The sequence below is a fragment of the Schistocerca cancellata genome, chromosome 1, assembly GCF_023864275.1.
Source record: "Schistocerca cancellata isolate TAMUIC-IGC-003103 chromosome 1, iqSchCanc2.1, whole genome shotgun sequence".
NCBI lineage: Eukaryota > Metazoa > Arthropoda > Insecta > Orthoptera > Acrididae > Schistocerca > Schistocerca cancellata.
Window position 1 is genome coordinate 1,169,672,597 of NC_064626.1, and position 24,348 is coordinate 1,169,696,944.

A 24,348-nucleotide genomic window follows, 5' to 3' on the forward strand; every position below is an offset into this window, starting at 1 on the left:
GCAAGATGGCATTTTTCTTTAGTGCAGTTGTGGTTATAAACTGCTAAATCTGAAACAGATCCCTGCATTCTTCGAACGAAATGTATCTATTTTGTACTGCAACAGTTTCAGACATGAGATTACGAGTAAGTCGCTAGTAAAAAGTACAGGGTGTTCCATTTATCTGATAACCGCCTGCACGGGGTATTGCCACTGAAGCCGCGCCTGCCGGTCGAATGGATCCCGGGGGACCACACTATCCCCCCTCCCCTTTTTGTGGGTTTTTAGCCTGAAGGTCGTACAAAGACATGCGCCATGTCGGTCAGTGTCATTCGAGCAACGAAACAGGCGTAACGATTGAAATAGTCAAGCTTGCGAACGCAACCATGACAAAAGCGAATTATTCAATTCCACAAGTGTTTATTTACGATTTGTATGTGCGCACAGTCCTCTCCTACTGTTCGAATATTGTTTGAACAGAAGTTTTCAGGTATTAGAGTTCCGAGTCATGATGCAGCTCACAAATTAGTGAATAAATTTCGTGAAACAGGAAGTGTTCAAGACAAGAAGCATAAATGACAACGTACAGTGCTCACAGAAGCTAGTCTCGATAACATTGCATACCGCCTGGAAAATTCCCCTAAATGTCTCTTACAAGGGAAAGGCCTCAGACACGCCAACCGATTCGGCTCAAATTTGGCAGGTCGCTTGTGCACAACCTAAAACGAAGGAATCTAAGATATTTTGGGTCAACACCCCCGCGTTTTTGAGAAGATCACCCCTAAAGGTTATGACGAGCAATCGACTGAAATTGGCGGGATTGATAGATAATTGTAAATAGATCATTTTTCATCATCAGGTATGGGGTCCGCAAACACATACTTTTCCAGAAGTCGAGGTAAAAACTTTTACACCTGCACTTCTGTAACCACAAGGTCAACGCTATTCGCCGATAGCGCCGGCACGGTAGCTCAGCGTGTTTGGTCAGAGGGTTAGCTACCCTCTGTAATAAAAAATAAATAAAAAAAAAACCTGAGTGAACGGATCAACGACGAACCTGAACGAGTGTCATAAGACGTCCGTCCCGAACATATACAACGAACAAAATAGAGCAAAAATGAGATCAACAAAGAATATAAAAACAAGTAGTGCAACGGCCAAGGTAACTGGCTGGGAATCGGAGATCCCGAGTTCGAATCTGGAAGAAACGTAATGGATGTTATTCTTTTCATTTGTATTTTCCCATATCTCAATTAATAGGGAAAGGAGGGTTAATAAGGTAAGTAAATCAATAAGGAATGATAATAAAAAGATAGGCAAATAAATTTCTCAAACCTCTTAGGATAGTAAACAATTAAAATCTTACCCCAGGTCACTTTACAATGGCTCTTCCAGTCACTGTTACGTGCCCTCACTTTTCTTCGAACAACTAGATGGATGGTACTTGGCATACAAACATTCGAAACAAATATACTCACGGCACCAAGAACATCTAATGAATGCAATCTTTCGACAGCTACACTATTCCTTCCGAAAAGTTGGCGGAAAACAAACTTGGTTTACATTTAAAAATATATCTTTTTCGGGAATTAATTTTGATGCGTACCACGCATACGATATCATTGCCTGAAATATCGGTGCTGAAAGTTGATTTATGAATTATGCTGTGAATAGTTATTGCATCCGTGCGGTTGTGCAATTCCCGCTGGGTTTCCAGAAGCACACTGCAATTCTGAAGCCTGGAAATAGAGTTTTTAACATAGCAATAGAAATAAACATCACACGGCTGGCACTGTATTCATTCACAAAACGCATTTCATTTGACGCATTAACGATGGAAAAATCACTACATGTATTCTCGAGTTTCACACAGCCTAATGACGGAAAACAACTCTTTCCGATTGACTTCTATAAGGCTCGTGCTGGACACCTTCACGCTTCCAGTTTCACAACTATGACATGACGAAGAGGCAAGCGGGGCAACATAACTCTCCCCTTCGTGCATTCTGTCCCGTGCCTCGCTGTAAACAAGTTGTCGCGCGGTTGGCTATCTGTGATCCCTCGTGAGGAATTCGCAGCACTCTTACTCGGAGTTGTTTTCATGTGACAAGGCTTAAAAGTTTAATACTTTACTAACTCACGGCGTTTCGGAAATTAGTTTGCCTACCTTATTGTTATCATTCCTTATTGATTTACTTACCTTATTAACCCTCCTTTTCCTATAAAAAGAGATATGGAAAAATACAAACGAAAAGAATAACATCCGCTAGGTTTCGTCCATATTCCAACCCGGGTTTTCTTATTCCCAGCCAGTTACCTTGCCCGTTGCGCTATCGATGCTGTCGGCTGAAAGCGTTCACCTTGTGGATACAGAAGCGGCAATTGTAAAAGTTTATTTTCTCGATTTCTGGAAAAGTATGCGTTTGCGGACTCCATACTTGATGACGAAAAATGTTGTATATACAATTATCTATCGATCCCTCCAATTATGAGTTGATTGGTCGTCATAACATTTAGGGGTGATTTTCTCAAAATTGCGGGGGTGTTGACCCAAAATATCTTAGATTCTTTCGTTTTAGGTTGTACACAAGCGACCTGCCAAATTTGAGCCGAATCGGTTGGCCGTGTCTGAGGCGTTTCCCTTGTTAGACTTCTTCAACAGCTAACAGAAATAAAGTGCACACCTGTACAAAGAGGTGCTGAGTTGCTTGGGCTCAGGTCCCTAATAAGTGTCACCAGCACAAGAACTTCGACCTGGTGATTCTGTGCTAAGGGCTACGTTTTGCGAATGGGTTTAAAAACAAGTGCATGTCGGTGAAATGGATCCTTATCTCATTCTTTTTTTTTAGATGAAGCTTGGTATGTTAACTCCCAAAACTGTCGACTACGGAGCGCTGATAGACCTGTTGTGCATCATGAAGAACCCCTCCATTATCAGAAAATAGGGGTGTGGTGCCCAGTTAGTGGTGACAGCATAGTAAGTCCAGTTTTGTTTTTTTAATGATACATTTACAAGTGAAAGATATGTGGAAAACATTTTGCGAACTTTTTTAAATAAACTGAGTGAAAGAGAACGAAGTTTCGCATTTTTTCAACAGGATTCGGCAGGGGCTCATATGGCAAATGTTTCTTTGCTCGCTATTCATGATATGTTCGATGAAAGAGTGAATAGTAACAATACCTTGCCCGCTAGAAGCCTTTTTATTTGTGGGGTGCACAGAAGGGCAAAGTGCACACAACAAATCCTCACACGATACAGGAACTCAAGAATAACATCTGTGAGTCAAATGGTTCAAATGGTTTCGAGCACTATAGGACTTAACTTCTGAGGTCATCAGTCTCCTAGAACTTAGAACTACTTAAACCTAACTAACCTAAGGTCATCTCACACATCCATGTCCGTGGTACGATTCGTACCTGCGACCGTATCGGTTTCGCGGTTCCACAATGTAGCGCCTAGAACCGCTCGGCCATTCCGGCTGGCCACCTGTGAGTCAATTAATTCAAAATCTCAGTGAGAATTACATCATGTGATCAATAATTTCTTGGGTAGATGTCAGAAATGCGTGGAAAATAATGGCAGGCAGTTGCAGCATCTCCTTGCGTGACATGGGTACGTACAAAATTTATTTGCTTATATTTGAAGTGTTATCGTGTCGTACCGTAGCAGTAGACGGGCGCCACGGGCTCTGATGATTCAAAAATGGTTCAAATGGCTCTGAGCTCTAGGGGACTTAACAACTAAGGTCATCAGTCCCCTAGAACTTAGAACTACTTAAACCTAACTAACCTAAGGACATCACACACATCAATGCCCGAGGCAGGATTCGAACCTGCGACCGTAGCGGTGTCGCGGTTCCAGACAGACGCGCCTAGAACCGCACGGCCACACCGGCCAGCCGGGCTCTGATCCCACGGTCAACTTTGCGCTTGCTGCCCGGCATCTACTGCGCCGCGAAGGCGGTGATCAGATAAATGGAACAATCTGTAAAACGATATTTTGTTCAACTAGAGCCGTGAAACGATAGTACTACAATATTCGTCTCTTCTTGGCGAGACTGATTATCTGCAACAATGTTGTACGGACTGGCAAAGTCCACCTCAGGTAGCTAACAAACGATTCCATGTCTCAGACAGCCTCAGGCAACTCCAGGAATTTACACTTTGCATTCCCTTGACTATCTAAAAGGATCGTAATATTTTTGATATCTTAAGTTCAGAATTGCAAAGGATTTCGGTTGCTGCATAAGGCTTTTTCGCAAAGTGATTCTAACGAGACAGAAAATTATACAAAATGTGTACATTAAAAATATTATTAAGGAAACTTGACAATTAAGTTACTCCAAAGATTATAATGAATTATCTTAATCTTCTGCACTAAGAAGAATGTCTCTGTTTGTAACTTTTTTTTTCCTTTTGGCTACTGCCTGAGGGTACTCTCTGCGCAGCATCCAGCAGTAGCCATATGTCATTGCGCCATCCCATCGGCCCTGGAAGATCAGTTCCATTTCTTTAGTATTTTGATGGAAACATTTCCCTGTCTGTCACTCACAGCACACTGACTGTACGGGAAAAGCTTCGGGAGATTGCAGGAAACGCGGTTTCCAGCTCAATGAGGCACCCAATGGTTTGTAATTATCCAGCACGGTTCTTTCTGTTTTCTCACCGAGTGAGGAGGCGCAGTGGTTACCTCCCTGGACTTGCATTCGGGAGGACGACGGTTCAGACCTGCGTCCGGCCATCTGATAATGGTTTTTAGTTATTTCCCTAAATGCCAGGATGGTTCGTCTGACTGGGTGCAGCCGATTTCGTTCCCCACTCTTGACTCATTCCGAGCTTTTGGTTCGTCTGTAAAGACATAGATATCGACGGTACGTTAAACCATAACTTTCCCTCCTTTTCTTGCCATATTCTCGTAATTAGAGCTTTTGTAGTTGCTGAAACACTTGTTCACAACTTCTTTAAAGGATATCCAAGCAGACATTCCCGTGAATTTAATTTTGTCTTCGAATGCTGCGTCTTTCGTTAGTTTCCGAATGTCAGGACCGACGAAAATTCCTATTCGATTAGCTTCTGACAGCTGCGAAAACTTGACTTGTCACAAACTTGACATCATCTTTTGGTAAGGCTTTCATAAATTGTTCCATAATGCCAAGTATTATGTGAAACGAAAGAAAACTACATTGTCAACCAGAGGTATCTAACAGCAACTCCCGTACCAATCTTACAGTAGCGCTCGTACCAAACTGCCTCGGGCATCTGATCTGTAAATTTCAGTCTCGAACCAACGTGCACGGAAGTTAGCTGTGACCTTGCTGCAGTATGTATACAATTTGGGCATCCTCCCTTTTACCAAGGAATTCCTTCAGGGCTGGGATCGCAGTGACCGAACCTCTTTCGCAGGTGCTACTTTCGATGGAACTCTGCTAGGACTATTAAGAAGGTTGTAAATAGGGTGGGAAGGCTTCCCAAGTTTTCGCAGTAAGAGCAAGCATAGGAAAGCCTAGAAAAAGTGTAACTGGTATAGGCCGCGACCAAATATTGTCACACGAATAGGTAGATGGTGGCGATAGGGCAGCCATGCATGGACATATTCTGTGGCCCTCCACCGCAGGGGCTCTGGTAAGCGTCTTCTGTGTGCCATATTGCACCGTCTGTGACTGTGTACACAGCGATTGTGGATGTGGGACTACCTATCAAACACCACTCCGATTGACAGGTGCCCTGACATCATCGTTGGCGTGGTTTTCCATTGACCGTGTTCGTGCAGAATACGATAGTACGGACATCTGTTGTCAGTTTGTATGATTATAACGTGAATTAGACACAGGATTGGGAAGTAGCGGTTTGTTGCTTTAATTTTCGAAACCAGCGTACACAAACATGTTACGATCTATTGTGAGCTACAGCTTATGAGCCATCGGCATCATCTGCCGATGTAAAACTAGCTGTGCTGTGGAAACGTTGTCGTTATAATCCATAAGATTTAACGGGAACCTGATTACGACGTTACTTTAGCTGAAATATATGATGGCTGTCTTCCAACACCTGCCCAACTGTAAAAGGAGAAAACGTAACACGGCATGGTTTGGTGGCACTGCATAACTGTTCCATTACCGCATTCAGCTTCAAGAACGGCGACTGAAAATTATTTGGAAGGTAAAACTGACATATATCCCACTAAGTGACAGATTGTATATGCAGTGCATCACACCGTAAACCAACCAACCACACGTTTCGTTCCACTATTACATCTTGTGTATATTATTTATCTGTATAGAAATTGGATAAGTGTTACTTGATACGACCAAAACTGTACAGTGTAAGTTAAGTTAGGGAAAGTTCGAAATGCACCATCACTATGGGGTGAAAAAACTTCTTTGAGAATACGATTTTGTGGTTACTTTAAAAAATTTAAGCTTACATATGAAGTCTGTATTTCTGCATTAGTTTCCAAGACTGTATCGATTTTAAAAGCAATGGATGCAGAGTGAGTTGAGCAGGGACATGTTTTCCCCCAAATTACATTCATTTCCGACCACATCATCACAAAAATTCTTAAGGTGAAGTACAGAATACCTTCTAGATCATGCCCTAGATATATGCTTTGTCAATTTTGCAGTTGTTTGATGCAAACCGCGTCTATATCCGATGGGTCGTTCAAGAGTCGCTTGAATTTAAAATGAATAGCGCATCAGAATTCATGGAGGGAATTGGTAGCCATGTTGGACCATTGTCACGCAAGGGTTGTGAGGAAGAAGGCATGAGTCGGCTGCATGAGTCCCGTAGAAGGGATAAACCGAGGCGTCTGAAACGTTCTGGATACTTGGCAAAGGGATACTTCCGTTAAAACTGAAAAGTAAGACGCAGTTTTAGTGAGAAGACACCCTTCTGCTGCAGCTGTAGGGACTTCGCTCTGGGCCTGAAGCAAACTCTTAGAAAAAAGATTCCCCAGTGAGTTTAAGTTTTAGTTACTGATGCGGCTTGTCACAGCAGTTAAATTATGGATATAAGGAAGAGTGATGTTTCTGACGTCACAATCCCCCAAAAAGTTATAAATAGAGATAGCGTCTCATTATTCTCGGCAGTTCATGAAGCGTGTTGACTGAAGACAGAACTTCAGCTAATAGCAGCTCAGGCTCCGCGACACATTACCCTATTTTGTCAGATCACCAGACGTCTGCAGTGAACAACTATGAACAGTCTCGTGGGAAATGACTTTAATTGCTGATTTAAAACGATACTTCTCCCTGTGTCAGTCACTACAGTTTTACACCTGGATAGATCAGATGAACATAGTTTATGCCAGGCCATACTTAGCGTCTCACATTAGTACTGGTAAGTAGGACTCTGCTTATTATGTCACTGTGCATATACTCAGTGTTGTAGAAGATAATTCGGTAGTAGTGTAGATGGTAAGCCGTACTAGAAATATCATGGTGCTTCTGCTACAAAGTCCTTCATGAAGCACATTTTATTTGGTATCGGCCCGGGGTCGCTAGATCGTAAAAGCTACGGTGTGAAGCATCGGTAAATTCTCTGGCAAGATGTTTTTCTCTTTGATTTGGAACTGTTACCGATGTACACCTACTGAATTGGAAGAGGCATGACCTTGACAATATAGTTTTGTCTTTACCAGATCGGTTAGATATTTGATTGCTGGTCAACCATCCTATTCAGAGGTGCATAATTTCATTCAAAGGCTGTGTATTTATCACCAGCGGGAGCGCAACGTCAGAGAGAGTGCCGACCAGGCAATGCAGGTAGCTAACTATCCTCATCCGGACTGAACTGTAAAAGCATCAAGTAGGTCCACTTTAGAGTTAGATCCTGTGGGCCTGTTATTCCTGCCAGTTATGGCTGCAGTGACATTGCGTGTTTTCTGTACTTTTCTCCTATCAGTTAAAAATCGATGCATAATCATTAACGGACAAGGTGAAGTAGACTACAAACTGTGTTCCATTATTATGAAATACCTCGAAAAACACCGTCTGTAGACCCATGAACAGGACGGATTCAGAAAATATAGTTCTTGTGGAACACAACTGGCTCTTTATTCACTCTTGGTTATGAGTGCTACTGACAATGGATCGCAAGTGGGTAACAAATTTCTAGATTTTCAGGAGGAATTTGACACCATTTCTTACAGGCGGCTCCTGTTCAGCTGCACACGTACTGAGTACCGTCTCAGCTGTGTGAATGGAGATGTGTTTCTGTCAGCAAGATCACAGGTAACTGATGGGGAGTCATCTAATTATAACGAAATCATAGCTGTGGTTCTCCAAGGAACATTTTACGCCCTATGATTTTGTATAATGCATATAAAAAATTTAGAGGCGATGTGAACATCCCTTTTAGATTGTCTGTAGAAGATGTCATCGTTTATGATCTAGTGAAGTCATTAGAAGATCAAAACGAGTTACAAAGTAATTCAGATAAGCTATGTGGATGGTGTGAAAATTGACAGTTAATTCTGACCAATAAAATTTGATAGGTGCTCAATATGTGTACATATGAAAGTCTGTTAAATTTCGGTTACATGATAAATCACGGTTGTCGATTCACTAAATAAATCCCTGGAAATTACAATTACGAACAACTTAAATTGAAATATCATGGTTTATTGGTTGGCTGTCAGGAGGTGCAATAAACCTACTAGACTCCTTACACTACATTTGTCCATTCTCTTTTATAGTACGTACTTCTTCTTCACAGTATGGGATCCTTACCAGATAAGACAATCGGAGGCATCGAAAAAGTTCAAAGAAGGGCAGCTCGTATCTTATTATTAAGAAATAGGGGAGATACCGTCCGAAATATGATAATTACGATCACCAAATTTCTCCTGCGAATGCCGGAATATTTTGTTTACTCCCACTAAGACGAGTACAAGGTGATTAAATAAGAAAAGGCATAGCTCGCAAAAAATATTTAAGTGCACACTTTTGCATGTTCTTTTCTAGAGTGGAACAGTAGAGATATAATTTGCAATTAGTTTTAGGTACCATCAGCTAAAACCCAACTGTGAATTGCAGAGTAATTATATATATGTCAATCATTTAGTTATGCTATATAAAACAGTCTTGTAGAATCTACACAATGATCAGTCTGTGGTACTGCAACAGAACGGTGAAGTATTTCTCTGTTATATAGGCGGAAACACTGATCTGTTTCAGCAATTTGGTAAAATAATAATAATGTTGAGAAACAGAGAGTATGGTCTCACATCATCCTGTCTCCAGTGTGCCAAAGTGGTAACATAGCGCATATGCTGGCAAGCTATCAGCCAAGTAAATGTTATCAATTCGTGGTACTTTGCGTGTTGGTTCGGTTGCTGAGGCCAATGTGAAGGGATGCCAAGTGGTCTGCGACGGAAAGGCAAGCAACTGCCGGCAGAATATGACTACTCTGAAATATTTCGAAATTCAATAATAATTCACAGTTTCATTGTAACACAAAAATAATCAGATCAGGATATACATGGGACTGCAATGCATGTATTCATATATAGATATTATGAACATGACAAAAACTATACAAGTACCCGCAGTAAACGAATAATATTAAATTAGAAAATTGCAATTAAAGCAGTTGAACGCTTCATAAGATCTTATGAAACCAGGTATTTGATGATAGCTTAGGACACTAGCTCTCATTACTGAGACACACACATTTTTACATATTTCATCTATCAGGTTACTAAGGTTTTTATATCCTTTTAATTATATAAACCAGAAGACTTATAAACTCATTATACCTTAATCAAAAAGTTTCAGTTAAAGTGAGAGGAGAAAGTACAAACTGGATCAGACTAGGGAAAGGAGTAAGACAAGGATACTGTTTATCACCTACTCTTTTCAACCTGTACTTGGAAAATATGATTGACCAATGCTCATTAGATGACAAAGGAGTAGAAATTGGAGGAAGAAGAGTAGGATGCTTGAGATTTGCTAATGACATGGTCCTTATAGCCACAGGGGAAAAAGAATTACAGGATTTGGTGGACACCATTGCAACTAACGGAAAAAAATATGGAATGAAAATTAACACAAATAAAACAAAAGTATTGGCAATAGGAGGAAATAAGGAAATAAAAATTGTGCTGAATGGAGAAACACTAGAACAGGTGCAAAATTTTAAGTATCTTGGAAGCAGGATAGACACCAACTGGAAGTGCACCACAGAAATTAAAACAAGGATAGCAATGGCAAAAGAGGCGTTTTATAAGAAAAGGAGAATCTTCTGCAGCGGTCTGGACAGAGAACTCAGAAAGAGACTCATAAAATGTCTTGTATGGAGTGTTCTTCTATATGGCGCTGAAACATGGACTATGAGGAAAAAAGACAGAGAAAGGCTGGAGGCTATTGAGATCTGGACATGGCGGAAGATGGAAAGAATAAGTTGGATGGACAGAGTAAAAAATGAAGAGGTACTGAGAAGAGTGGGAGAGGAAAGACAGTTACTAGATGTAATAAAGAGAAGAAAAAGAAATTGGATTGGGCATATATTAAGAAAGAATGACGGACTGATAAAAACAGTTTTAGAAGGTTATGTAGAAGGGAAAAGGAAGCGAGGAAGGAAGCGATTCCAGATACTGGATGACATGATGGACGGTACAACAGACAGCAGCCTTAAGAAGGAAACAATGGATCGCAGAAAATGGAGAGGCAAAGGACCTGCTAATATAGCAGATAACTGATGATGATGATGAATTATATGTCACGTCAACGTATTCTTCAAAGTTACATATCAAATGAATGTAGCATCGCAACCTGCATGCCTCTATCTAGTTAGCCATGTAATAAATGTGTAGAGTTTTACTTAATTTCTAATTTATTTAATTGAATGTTCATTCGGCCTGTATTAAAAACACTCGCCGTTTGAAAGTGGTAGTTTGCATATATGATTTGATATCATCACTGACTAGAGCATGAGAAGATGTATCTATTGAGAAGGCCAACTTTATTGTTTTCCATGTTTCAACGACTTTATCTATTGTTTGTCGTAAGCGTGTCTGTGCAAAAATAAGTTTTAACTAATTACGCTTAAACTTTTATGTATATACCTATGTGTGTGGTCTGCAGGGGACTGTCAAAGTAAGACCTTTCGTTTCAACATGTACGACGTATTTCTAACTTATGTCTGTTTTAAATTGTGGTCCATTTTCTATGTTTTGAGCTCGTCGTGAATTTTGGAGGGGGAACCGAAGGTTTGAAAATGCCAGCGAATGGTCACTCGTGGTCATCCTGAGTCGAGTGGTCATTCTGGGCAGCATGCGTCTGGCGATCCGTCTGTATTGATCGGTCTTGAGCTAACGTGTTGCGGAGCTGATAGAGTGGTTTGAGACGTGTATAAGCGACAGATTTTAGGCGGAAAGCAACCCCACAGGCACTTTAATATTCGTTCGTACTTGGAAAAAGTCTGAGCCAAGTGAGACTTCATTACCAAGAGCTGAGTCTGACTTTAACATTTCGCGAGCGTTACATGATGTGCAGTACCGAGCTTTAACTTATTTCGGTCGTATTTTACAATAATTACTGGATGGAGTGTGGGAATCGACGAAGAATTCAGAGAATTTTAGCATGCTGAACAGCATAGAGGATTTTATGTATTTAAGAGGTGGAGAAAGTTTTTTGCGTTTAGTTTAACAGAAGGTGGCTCTGTTTTCTCGTACCAGTGGTGTTTAGACAGCATTTGGAGAATCTGTTATCGTTATAATTTCGCATTCAAGTAAACGTTACAATATTTGTTTATTCTTATAATTTTATTTTCATCTTCAAGTAAATTTTTGTAGGACTACCGTTTTTAAGATTTCATTGCTCTGACAGACTAAGTAAATTCAACTTAATCCATTTAGTGCCATCTAAAGTACATCAGTTATTCTGCGAAATACAACACCTGTTTCATCAATGTTATTTCGTTACAACCTGTTTTAATTTACAAAATTTGCATTACATTCCAATGTTTGGATTACCAGACTGAAGAAGCATAGGTTACACAAATATTTCTTGCAGCAAGTGCAGCTTCTGCGCGTGAAAGCAGAAGTGTACAGCTCAGTTCCAGTATGACTGTATCGAGCCACAATTTTAAATAGTGCTGTGCATCGCCCAACTGCGTTCAGTGCTGAATCTCGTCTCGGGGAGCGTTAGTAAACATTAAGGCGCAAAATTTGCCACTATTTCGTATATTTCACATAGAAAGATACTCACACTTCGACACAGTGAGCTGCAGTGAGTGCCCAGTCTTGGTTCAAGATGGTGGCGCCGCACCAGTGTGTTGCGTTCTTCTGCAGCGACACCTGAAACACAAAGAGCTGTAGTGGCTCCGAACATCGGAAACAGCGTCGAACTGTACAGGCCGTACCGTCACCGTTACCTTCAGCATCTACAGCTACACTCCGCAAGCCACTTTACGGTATGTGGAAGGGGAAACTTCTTGTACCACTATTGTTGGAGCCATGAACGACGGTGATCGAGTTTAGGCTCGTTCTGCGCATCCGTGATGACGTCATCCTCCGACAACCAATGGACATTGACTAGTTTTCCCAGTGCTCTGTGATTGTCTTGGCCAGTGCGAGTGTTGTGTTTGTGGCAGTTATTTGGTGATTATTATTATTATTTTTTTTTTTTTTTGCTCTGGATGCAAGTGAAGAGGTTGATGAATTAGCGTCCAGCATTTATCTAAACATTTAAAAATGCATTTAACATTTAATGATTTCACCTATCTTCAGTCAGTTTGGCTTCATATTCAGCCAATCTGAACTTTGGTAAAAAGATGAGTTTTAACATATTGTAGCAAAATGATAATAATCTCCTTTTTCTGCTCGTGCCACTCCAGGATTAGGCCTAGGGCTTGTTCCAGTCTCACCATCTCATCCTCACTCTTCCCACTCTTGCCCCATGGTTTATAATCCATATCGTTTTGCAATTTGTTTTGAGCTTCTTAGTCGATTAACGACAGCGTCATCTGCAAACAGCCCACGACGGCTGCTCAAACTGTCTCCCAAATCGTTAATATAGATAAGGGACAGCAAAGGGTCTATAACACAACCTTGGGGAACGCCAGAAATCACTTCTGTTTTACTCGATGACCTTCCGTCAGTTACTACGAACTGTGACCTCTCTGACAGGAAATCACAAATCCAGTCACGTAACTAAGACGATATTCGATATGCACGCAATTTCACTACAAGCCACTTGTGTGTTACAATGTCAAAAGCCTTCCCGAAATCCAGAAATACGGAATCGATCTGAAATCCCTTTCCAATAGCACTTAACACTTCATGCGAATAAAGAGCTAGTTGTGTTTCACAAGAACGATGTTTTCTAAATCCATGTTGAGTGTGAGTCAATAGACAGTTTTCTTCGAGATAATTCATAGTGTTCTAATACAGTATATGTTCCAAGATCCTGCTGCATATCGACGTTAATGTTATGGACCTGTAATTAAGTGGATTATCCCTACCTTTCTTGAATATTGGTGTGACCTGTGCAACTTCCCAGTCTTTGTGTACGGATCTTTCGTCGAGCGTACGGTTGTATATGATTGTTAAGTATGGAGCTAATGCATCAGCATACTCCGAAAGGAACCTGATTGGTATACAGTCTGGACCAGAAGACTTGCTTTTATTAAGTGATTTAAGTTGCTTCACTTCTCTGAGGATATTTAATTCTACGTTACCCATGTTGGCAGCTGTTCTTGGTTTGAATTCTGGAATATTAACTTCGGCTTCTTTTGCGAAGGCATTTCGGACGACTGTGTTAAGAAACTGTGCTTTGGCAGCACTGTCTTCGACAGTATCTCCATTGCTATCGCACAGAGAAGGCATTGATTGTTTCTTGCCGCTAACATATTTCACATAAGACCGGAATCTCTTTAGATTTTCTTCCAGGTTTCAAGAAAAAAGTTTCATTGTGGAAACTATTATAATCATCTCGCATTGAAGTCCGCACTAAATTTCGAGCTTCTTTAAAAGATCGCCAATCTTGGGGATTTTGCGTGTGTTTAAATTTGGCGTGTTTGTTTCGTGGTTTCTGCAACACTGTTCTGACCCATTTTGTGTACTAAGGAAGATCAGCTCCGTCCTTTGTTAATTTATTTGGTATAAATCTCTCAATTGCTGTCGATACTGTTTCTTTGAATTGAAGCCACATCTGGTCTACACTTATATTATTAATTTGTAAGGAGTGGAGATTGTCTCTCAGGAAGGCGTCAAGTGAATTTTTATCTGATTTTTTGAATAGGTATATTTTTTATTTTTGGAGCATTTGGTGCTTACAATATTCAACTCGCTACGACAACCCTGTGTTCACTAATCCCTGTATCCGTTTTGATGCTCCTTGTTAACTCAGGATTGTTTGTAGCTAAGAGGCCAAGTGTGTTTTCACATGCGTTTACTATTCACGTGGGCTCATGAACTAATCACTGGAAATAATTTTCAGACAATGCGTCTAGCACAATTTCGAATGATTTTTTATGCGTACCTCCGGAATTAAACATGAATTTTCGCCAACATATCGAGGGTAAATTAAAGTCACCACCAACTATAATTATATGAGTCGGGTATGTGTTTGAAATCAAACTCTCAAGTTTTCTTTGAACCTTTTAGCAACTGTGTTATCTGAATTGGGAGGCCGGTAAAAGTATCCAATTATTATTTTATTACGGTTGCCAACATTGACGTCTGCCCATACTAACTGACAGGAACTATCTACTGCAATTTTGCGACAAGATAAACTACTTCTAACAGCAACAAACACGCGACCGCCAACCGTGTTTAGCCCATCCTTTCGCAACACCGTTAGGTTCTTCGCAAAAATTTCGGCTGAGCTTATATCCGGCTTTAGCCAGCTTTCAATGCCTATAACGATTTGAGCATCAGTGCTTTATATTAGCGCTTGGAGCTCTGGAACTTTCCCAACACAGCTACGACAATTTACAACTGTTATACCGATGGTTCCCGTATCGACGTTCTTCCTGTGTTCGGCCTGCACCCTTTGTGGCTGAAGCCCTTCTTCGGTTTGCCCGAGACCCTCTAACCTATAAAAACCGCCCAGTCCACGCTACACACCCATATAGTGGACACCCGACCTATTCAGCGGAACCGGAAACCCAACCACCCTTTTGTCGCAAGTCGAGAAATCTGCAGCCTACACGGTCGCAGAACCGCCTGAGCTTCTGATTTAGGCCGTCCAGTCGGCTCTGTACCAGAGGTGCGCAATCGGTCCTTTCCACTATGCTGCAAATGGTCAGCTGTGCTTTCATCTTGCAAGCAAGACTGGCAGCCTTTACCACTTCCGTTAGCTGCACCTTAAAAATAGTTGTGGAGAAAAGATTTATAGTGTACAATTTTCTAAAGTGAGATATATGGAGATAAAGTTTTAATGGAATTCTTACAGTATTTAGAATGTAAAATTGATCAGCAGAGTTGTAGATCTGGTCAGCTGAAAACTGACTGAAGACAGATTTAGATCGTAAATTTGAGCAACAAAACAGTAAGTTAAAAAAGTTGTTAATAGGCTGTTGGATATTTAGGCAGACAATCAAAAATTGAGATACAAATCGAGGAATCACAGGGAAAAAAACTCAGGTCAGAGACGAACATAAAGCTGAAATAGTAGAAATGGTGACCTTGTTTTGAACGAACATGACAATTCAATTGAAAAAATTGAAACTCACAGAGTACCAAGCACTAAAATTTAATTTTGCGTACAAAATTAAAGACCTGAGATATGAATCTGAAATGTTAAAATGCAAGGTAAGTGTGGATCTTAAAAACTGTAAACTGAATTCGTAATTAATGACTTAACTGGCATCAGTGTGGACATACCGAAATGGAAACGCAGTGCGAACACCAAAATGAAAATAAGTTTAATGCTCTGAGAGATGACTTGGAAGTAATTACTAAGGACAAAACAAAGTGTGTCCATTCATAAGGGACCAAACTGCTGAGGTCATCGGTCCTAGACTTACACACTACTTAAACCAACTTAACGCTAAGGACAACGCTCACACCCATGCCCGAGGGAGGAGTCGAACCTCCGGCGGGAGGGACCGCACGATTTAGTGAAAAGGTGCCTCTAGCCGCGCTGACACTCCGCGCGGCACTAAGGACATTAAAGGTAATTATAATAATGACAGTAATGCAGATTTGTAAGATTGGTGTCTAGAGGAGGAAAGGTGAAATTAAACTTTAGAGCCTCTTAAGATAGCAAAGGTAATGGCTGGCAGAACGAAGTGTTTAAGAGTGTGATATCAGCCTCCAACTCAACACTTGAGTGGTGGGTGGGATTCCAATGTGGTGAGTTTCTAAGGGTAAAGGTGCTTGGATAGAATTCCAAGAATAATAAACATTTAAATAAATACTTTCACACGTTTAATGAATCATGAGATCTCGTAGAGTAACCACAAAAAAAAAACAAAAAAAACAAAAAATCTGTAGGGTAATTATCAATGAACAGTAGAGATGAAAGGAGTTCATAATGTTGATGAGCTACGAATATATAATGTCTATCATGTGAGGAAGAAATCAAAGGAGGCATAACGTGTGTTCCGTGTCTGGAAAAAGAGTACTACTGAATACCTTTTTAATATGTTTCTAAGTACTTTACAGATTCCAGGTTTAAAGGAATAAGTTTTGTTTGAAATTTGAAATTTTTGGTAAGTTCCTATGGGACCAAATTGCTGATGTCATCGGTCCCTAGGCTTACACACTATTTAATCTAAATTAAACTGACTAACGCTAAGGACAAAACACACACCCATGCCCCAGGGAGGACTCGAACCTTCGACGGGGGAGCTGCGCGAATGTAACAAGGCGCTTCCGACCTCGTGGCTACCCCACGTGGCTAAGTTTTCTTAGCAGTATTGTTAACCATGTACTAGTTGGGAATGTAATTATTAATGTATAGTCCAGATGTGATGCATTAATAAGTACAAATTAACTACCTTTGCAGTTGGACTTAGAAAAGCAGTCAGTTACAAGATGGACATGGTGTAGTAGAGAAATGTAAGGGCTGGATGATGTGTTGTGAATTATGGGACTACGTACAGTAATGCCTAGTCCATGTTAGTGTGCGTGGTAATTATTATGTGAAGGAAAGCTTATTTTTTCTGCTGTGATTTTTTGAAATAGATATAGAAATTGAACACCCATTTAATGAAAGCTATTGATGACAGACGTATTCCAATTTTATAACAGTCACTATCCCTACTCTATGTGTCCTATTATATTTCCCTCCTCATGCTGCAGAATACCAAATTTACTAATGAATAGATGGTAATGTTATTGGGCAATGATGAAATAACACCACATAAAGTGATCCACAACTATTCTAAAAACTCTTGTGATATTGTTTATGTAGACACAGAAAATGTAATGTTTAAAACTAATGATCACTGTTAATACTCACCTTTCTTTGGGAAAAGTAGCACAAAGACTGTTGGATGACTCTGACGCACTTTGAAGATATGTCAAAAGTTAGAGTGTTCAGATTACCTTCACAGTGTTTCCAAAGTGGTAGACCTTTCTTCTTTTTTTCATTAAATTTTACGAATTGCCTGACAAAATGATTCTCAAATTAGAGGAAAATAACTTAACAATTAGTGAGTATTTTAAGGAACAGAATTCTTACTGGTCTTATAATTCTGCAGGCAGGGAAAGAAAACAGAGGAAAAGTATGGGTAATGCTATAAGTTTATGTGAAGCTTGTTTGAAATGTACGGAAAAATCATTTGATTTTAGTGATGGTAATATTTTCAAGCATTTGATAATAGTGAAACTTAAAATGTTTCATATGATGACTCATTTTCTCCCCAGTTTTCATTCTCTCAACTGCTAATGTAATGTAATAAAGCATAATTAGAAAACCAGTTCTTGTTTCTACAGAAGACACGATTGTGATTAATGGAAGATTGCATTTAACATGTCGAAACTTAGAGAAGACGTAAGTGGTCAATGCAAGTCCATTGATAATAAGTTAAGGAGCGCTGCTCTTTTATCTCTTGCTTTTGTTATCGCATTTTGCCGCTTGGAGCTCAAGCTGAGCAGACGTAAGTTTCGTAGTTGTCATTATATTTGATCAGTAAACATTTTGTTGTGTCGGCCCTGTCACTGATTCAGGCCACTATCTTTTGTCTAAATCGTTTATGTTGTAATTTCCACATGTTACAGAATAGCGGAAGCGAGGTTGGCAGCGTAATGTTCGGACACAAACGATCGGATATAATTTATATCCATTAGTTAATTATTTTTTATTTAAGTGTTCGAAGCCCCCCCCCCCCCCCCCTGAATATTTGTTTCGATCATTTCTCGGCTGTAGACAATGTTTCGAAATTCAATCTGATAGGATCTGATTGGTTTCCGTTTCCGAACATAGACGTCTGGCAGCCTACTCAGTAGGCTAATACCACGGCGATCTGCAAGTAAACCACACGATGGTGTGTTTCTGTAAGGTGAACTGTATAACAGCAAGGAGCTTTCCAGTGACGCACCACAATGTGCTCTTCTTTGTAAAATTAACCATCGTCAATAGGGGCTGACTCCATTTCGCTGCTGTTCATTGTTTTATATTGTACCATTAGCAAATTGTTAAATTCATTCCACTCCTTTGAGAAACCATTAACTTTAATTAACTCTAATTGTGAGACAAGTAGTACTGCGTCATCTGGCGTCCAAAACTTGAAGCTCGAAAAAAATGTCTGTAAATTTCTATTATTGTTTGTGATTACATCACATGTCTTTTCTGTTTCATCTTAGAAAATATACATTGGAGCAACAATTGACAATATCTGAAAGATGACACCTGTGTTAGAAAAATAAGAAAAATACTTAAACAAGTAATTTTATTCACTACTCTTAGTATCAGGAAGCTGTAACACATCACGAAAGAAAAGAGAAAAATTAGAAGGTAAAGGATACCCTTGCCTACTGCTTGCATTTCGCGCATTGCGATCTTTTCTTTCACTAAATATCTCATTGAGCATTTCATTACCCAAATTCAATGATTCTATGTTCTGTGCAGAAAGACATTAAATTCTATGACTTTAGTGTTGTAGAAGATTGTGACCGAGATGGCAGCCTATTAGCAGCATGCTAAAATGGATCATAGATGACTTTCTGCTGTTTAAAACTAGCATCCATCTTGTTCAACTGCTTTCTTCTTTCTTTGTGTCACTTGTGCCAAGTGCTGCAGATCGCAGGGTCGGCATGGTTACAATCGGATTTGGCAAGCTTAATTTGAAATGGTGGCCAGATGCCCTTCCTGCCGCCACCCTGTACCCCCCGGGATAGAATAATTGTACCCCAACTGTCTCCGTTTAGTGTAAATCACGAAATAGTGCGAATGTGATTCAAATGTCTGCGAGTCGTGTAACTGAGGCGGGACGTGGGGACCATCCCGGTATTCACCTAATGGGATGTGGGAAACTGCCTAAAAACCACATCCAGGCTGGCTGGCACACCGGCCCCCCTCGTTAATCCGCCGGGCGGATTCGATCCGGGGCCGGCGCGCCTACGCGAGTCCTGGAAGCAACGCGTTAGCGCCTCTCGGCTAACCTGACGGGTCCATCTTGTTCAACAGCAATTAGGTATAATCAATGCTGTGTATAATTGCAACATTTGTAATTAGATCAAAACATAATGCAGTTGTAAGCAAATTTGATATTTAATGACCAAAATAGGGGAAGAAGTACCAATGGATCCAGAAAATCAAATGAATATTGAATCTGATGCCGATGCTGGCAGCTGGCAATCCGGCAGCAATAAGCGAACGCTGGTATTTCCGAAATAGAATCAAACCCACAAGGACTATATACTGAGAAAATTTCTTAAATAAGTGAAAATGCAGCTCCATTCACAGTGTTATTTAAGAAAATTGTGATAACGATCAATATGCGTGACTAAGAGTGGGCACGTGAACAGTTTTCCGCGCAAATTCATAGCACTCTTGTCGAACGTGACGAGAGAGGACTACACGAATGTCAGCCCAAATGGACAGTTATCCTGGCAGAACTCGACAAAATGTTTTGCGCAAATTAATACGACCTTTGTCGAACACGATCAGGAGATGGCTACGCAGATTTCCGAGCAAATTAATACTACTATTTCTGAGCGAGACAAGGACTAGTCTCTCGCATTGATATCGGTTTGTCAAGTATTTCTGCCGAAATTTTGGAACTCAGGAAAAGTTACGAAGGCATGCCGTAGGCAGTACAGACATTAACAAGCGATATACAGTCACTGCAGATAGCGTAGTGTACGATAGAAACCAATGTATCCCAGATGTTTCTGAGAGTTGAGAGTTTAGTACTTTACCCTTAGACGCTCAAGGCGAAGTATTTTCCCACGAATTTACCAAATGGTTGGAAGAAAAATAGGAAGATAGCAACGAGAAGTTAAATGCCTAGTTGAGAGGTATTGTACAGAGACAACACTCGAGTGAGACAGGGTTGTAGCCTATCCCCGATGTTATTCAATCTGTATATTGAGCAAGCAACACAGGAAACAAAAGAAAAGTTCGGAGTAGGTATTAAAATCCATGGAGAAGAAATAAGAACTTTGAGGTTCGCTGATGACATTGTAATTCTGTCAGAGACAGCAAAGGATTTGGATGAGCAGTTGAACGGAATGGACAGTGTCTTGAAAGGAGGATATAAGATGAACATCAACAAAAGCAAAACGAGGATAATGGAATGTAGCCGAATTAAGTCGGGTGATGCTGAGGGTATTAGATTAGGAAATGAGACGCTTAAAGTAGTAAATGAGTTTTGCTATTTGGGGAGCAAAATAACTGATGATGGACGAAGTAGAGAGGATATAAAATGTAGACTGGCAATGGCAGGGAAAGAGTTTCTGAAGAAGAAAAATTTGTTAACATCGAGTATAGATTTAAGTGTCAGGAAGTCTTTTCTGTAAGTATTTATATGGAGTGTAGCCATGTATGGAAGTGAAACATGGACGATAAATAGTTTGGACAAGAAGAGAATAGAAGCTTTCGAAATGTGGTGCTAAAGAAAAATGCTGAAGATTAGATGGGTAGATCACATAACTAATGAGGAGGTATTGAATAGAATTGGGGAGAAGAGGAGCTTGTGGCACAACTTGACTAGAAGAAGGGATCGGTTGGTAGGACATGTTCCGAGACATCGAGGGATCACCAGTTTAGTATTGGAAAGCAGCGTGGAGGGTAAAAATCGTAGAGGGAGACGAAGAGATGAATACACTAAGCAGATTCAGAAGGATGTAGGGTGCAGTAGGTACTGGGAGATGAAGAAGCTTGCACAGGATAGAGTAGCATGGAGAGCTGCATCAAACCAGTCTCAGGACTGAAGACCACAACAACAACAACACCACTCGAAAGCCATTCCATATGAGCTTGCAGACATAAATCATGTACTGACATTACATTTCTGAGTGGCGTGATCATGTGTCAGCTCAGGTCACGGACTTGCACCGTGAGGTTATGATGAATAAGAAACCGCCACATAGCGACGCGCCTGCAGCAGCTTGTATGTGTCGGGTGTTCACTATCCCCGAACATTCTGAAATGATGTAGGGCCCGTATGTTCCCATCCGGAGTGCAGGGAATACCCACCGTAGTGGCGATACTTCTAGAAGAAAGCTGGTTGAAGTATCCCAGTTTCGGGTATACTCGCCTGAAAAGAAATCCACACACCCCATCGTCTTCTTAAAGACATTCAGAGATATCCTGCCTAGACCATGGGACGAAAGGCAGAAACTTCAGTTTGCCACAGCATACATTCGGGGCGAAGGGGTGTAACGCCGGAAATGCATATCCTCCTATTTCCATCAATTGTACTATAAATTTGTTTTCCTTATTTTTGTTACCTGAATATATGACATTTCTGTGTCTTTACATATTGTAATTGTTTTACTATTTGTATATATATATTTATGCATTTATGTCGATGTATAATTGGTTTGTTTCGTAAATATTATTTGTATTTTTACGCTGGGTCTTGCCTAGGGAAAACTGCTATCGAACGATTACATCGATAGGTCGTGTGAAGAACGAAAGTGTTTAGGATCTTTGGTAGTGTTAACTCTGCCGCGTGGAGCGCGGGCTGAGCAGAGGGAGTCTGGCTGGAGTAGCGAGTGGAGCAGGGTGTTGTGAGAAGCTCCCGCGAGTTGCCGCGCTTTCGGGGTTTGGCAGCATGTAATTGCGCTCGACTTGCGACGATAGTTTCTGACATGGTGTCGCGGACGGGAAGCATTAGCTGGCGCACATCAAGAGCCCGTTTCGTCTGGTGACCGTGTCGAGAAGAAGGCGCGCCAACATCCAGCTTCTGCAACAGCGACGGCCGACAATGAGTGACTGTCGCCACCTCCTCGATCGACAGCTTCAAACCTTCAATCAACCAACAAGGAAGACTGGAAGCACGTAAAGTTTTAGAACTGTATGACAGACCTCAGCTTTTAAAATTGTTCCATTTGCCTCGCAAAATTACAGCAACTTAGCATGAACCTTTGTTGCTCATTGTCCCAATTGCATTACCAAGCAGGGTCCCTTCCTTTTCCGGAATGAACCCGAGTGTCGTTGAAATTCAAACGCCAGCATCTTTCGATTTCAATGCTTCAATTTCAAAGTTCAGTTAAGGTATTCATAGCTGGCTACAATATTTAGATTACACAAGCACAAATTAAGTGTGCGAGTTTTGTTACCGTATTTTAGCTTACCTGTGACTGCAGCTCAGCTTGGTACGTACTAAATTTTACTATTGTTAATTGTTCAGAATCATTTAATTCAAGTTCAAAGTTAAATCTCTTCTTTCTAAATTGCGTAGATTCAAGTAGCTTTTGAAATGATTGTTGAGGTAGTCCAAGACTAACCGTATTTTACTGAATTTCGTTGTGCTTCAGAAAGAAAGCTCACTATTAACTTCAGTCACTAAATTAACTTTCGATTTTCCGGTTTTATTAATTCTTTTGCTAAATTAAGTTAGGGTGTAGCGAAATTTATTACTTCTGACAAACTTCCAGTTTTCACACTACACGTGTCAACCTTCAGTTGCCACGCTTCTAGTGCTAATTATATGTGTAATAACCTTTCTTTTTCAGTTACTATAGTAACTGTCCTTAGGACTGGCGACCGTAATTTCCTCCAAATCTCAAATACCTAATTACCGCTAGTTAATTGTTAATGTAACGGCTGCACATTTACTTTCTTTATTAACTTTACCCCTTTTCAAAATTAGTTTCGACCAGTTTCATTTGCATTTTTCCTTTCATTTAGATGTAACCCTTTCCTCCCTCTTTACCGACTGTTTAACTTCAGTGACGATTGCTTTTCCCAAATTTCCATTAGGTACACGTGGTTTAATTTTTCACTGTCATTAAGGTCGATAAGAGAGGGGGAGGTTACAGGGGGCCTGTTGGCAATTTCCGATGGAATGCAGCTTGTTGCAGATATACCACCACCTGAGGATGTTGAAGATTCGTGCCAACGAAATATTCTGAAATGTATTGTAACAGATGCATTGGGAAAGCCTGAAAATTCACAACAGTTGCTCTGTCTGTATCACTAATAGTGACAAACATCTATAAGCAAGGAAAAATTCCTAGCCCCTTGGATTCTATTTTATCATTGTTAGAATGTGTTAAACCTTAGTCTCTGCCAATTGTTTCCAGTTATTTTCCTACCTACATTAGTTTGTCATCTTCAGAGCATATCTAAAAAAGACTTTGTGTCCTGCCTTATGGCAGGTTTTGTCATGGGGGAAGCCTCGTCAGAGTGGTCCACTGCATGAGCGTCTAGGGAAGTGATTCAAGCAGTGGTTTCCCGTTGCCTTCCACCGGTGATGATGAAATGATAATGGAGACAACAACAACACCCAGTTCCTGAGCGGAGAAAATCTCCAACCCAGCTAGGAATCGAACCCGGGCCCGGCGGAACAGACCACCGCGCTGACCACTCAGTTATCGGGTCGGACAGAGCATATCAACATAGCGGCCAATATTAAAGTTCCAAATATATTTTGCTGCGAAAGATGTACAGATGCAGGTACTTCAAATATTTATTACTCCTTTCTTAGTAAAAGAGAGATTCATTATTGGATAGTAGTGTTACTATGGAGTTGTACTGCAGCAAAGTAATTACCAATAGCAACAATTATCTTCTGCAATCGAAACATGATCGAAATATCCTCGTTTCAGCACTTTTAGTTTACACTGTAAAGCATTTTTATGGGTATTTAGGTATCAGTACTCACTTGATAAGGAAACTCCCCAGGTTCCGCTTCGACACCGTTAACTATGCGTCCCTGTAGTACCGACGCCTTCCGCAGCAGTGCGCCACCTGCAACGGATTGTACTTTTACCGCGTGTGCTTCATACAATGAAGATACAGGCAT

At 40.6% G+C, this 24,348-nt stretch overlaps 1 protein-coding gene across 1 annotated transcript in view; it reads right to left on the bottom strand.

Moving 5' to 3' along the window:
* The window catches only part of LOC126139409 (mite allergen Eur m 3-like), a 58,335-nt gene extending 33,987 nt beyond the window's left edge, over positions 1-24,348 (bottom strand). The window contains exons 1-2 of the mRNA XM_049915227.1: positions 24,208-24,348; positions 12,189-12,277 (exon numbers count right to left, since the gene is read on the bottom strand). Of these exons, the coding sequence (XP_049771184.1) occupies positions 12,189-12,277; positions 24,208-24,348 (230 nt within the window). The remainder of the gene's footprint in view (positions 1-12,188; positions 12,278-24,207) is intronic.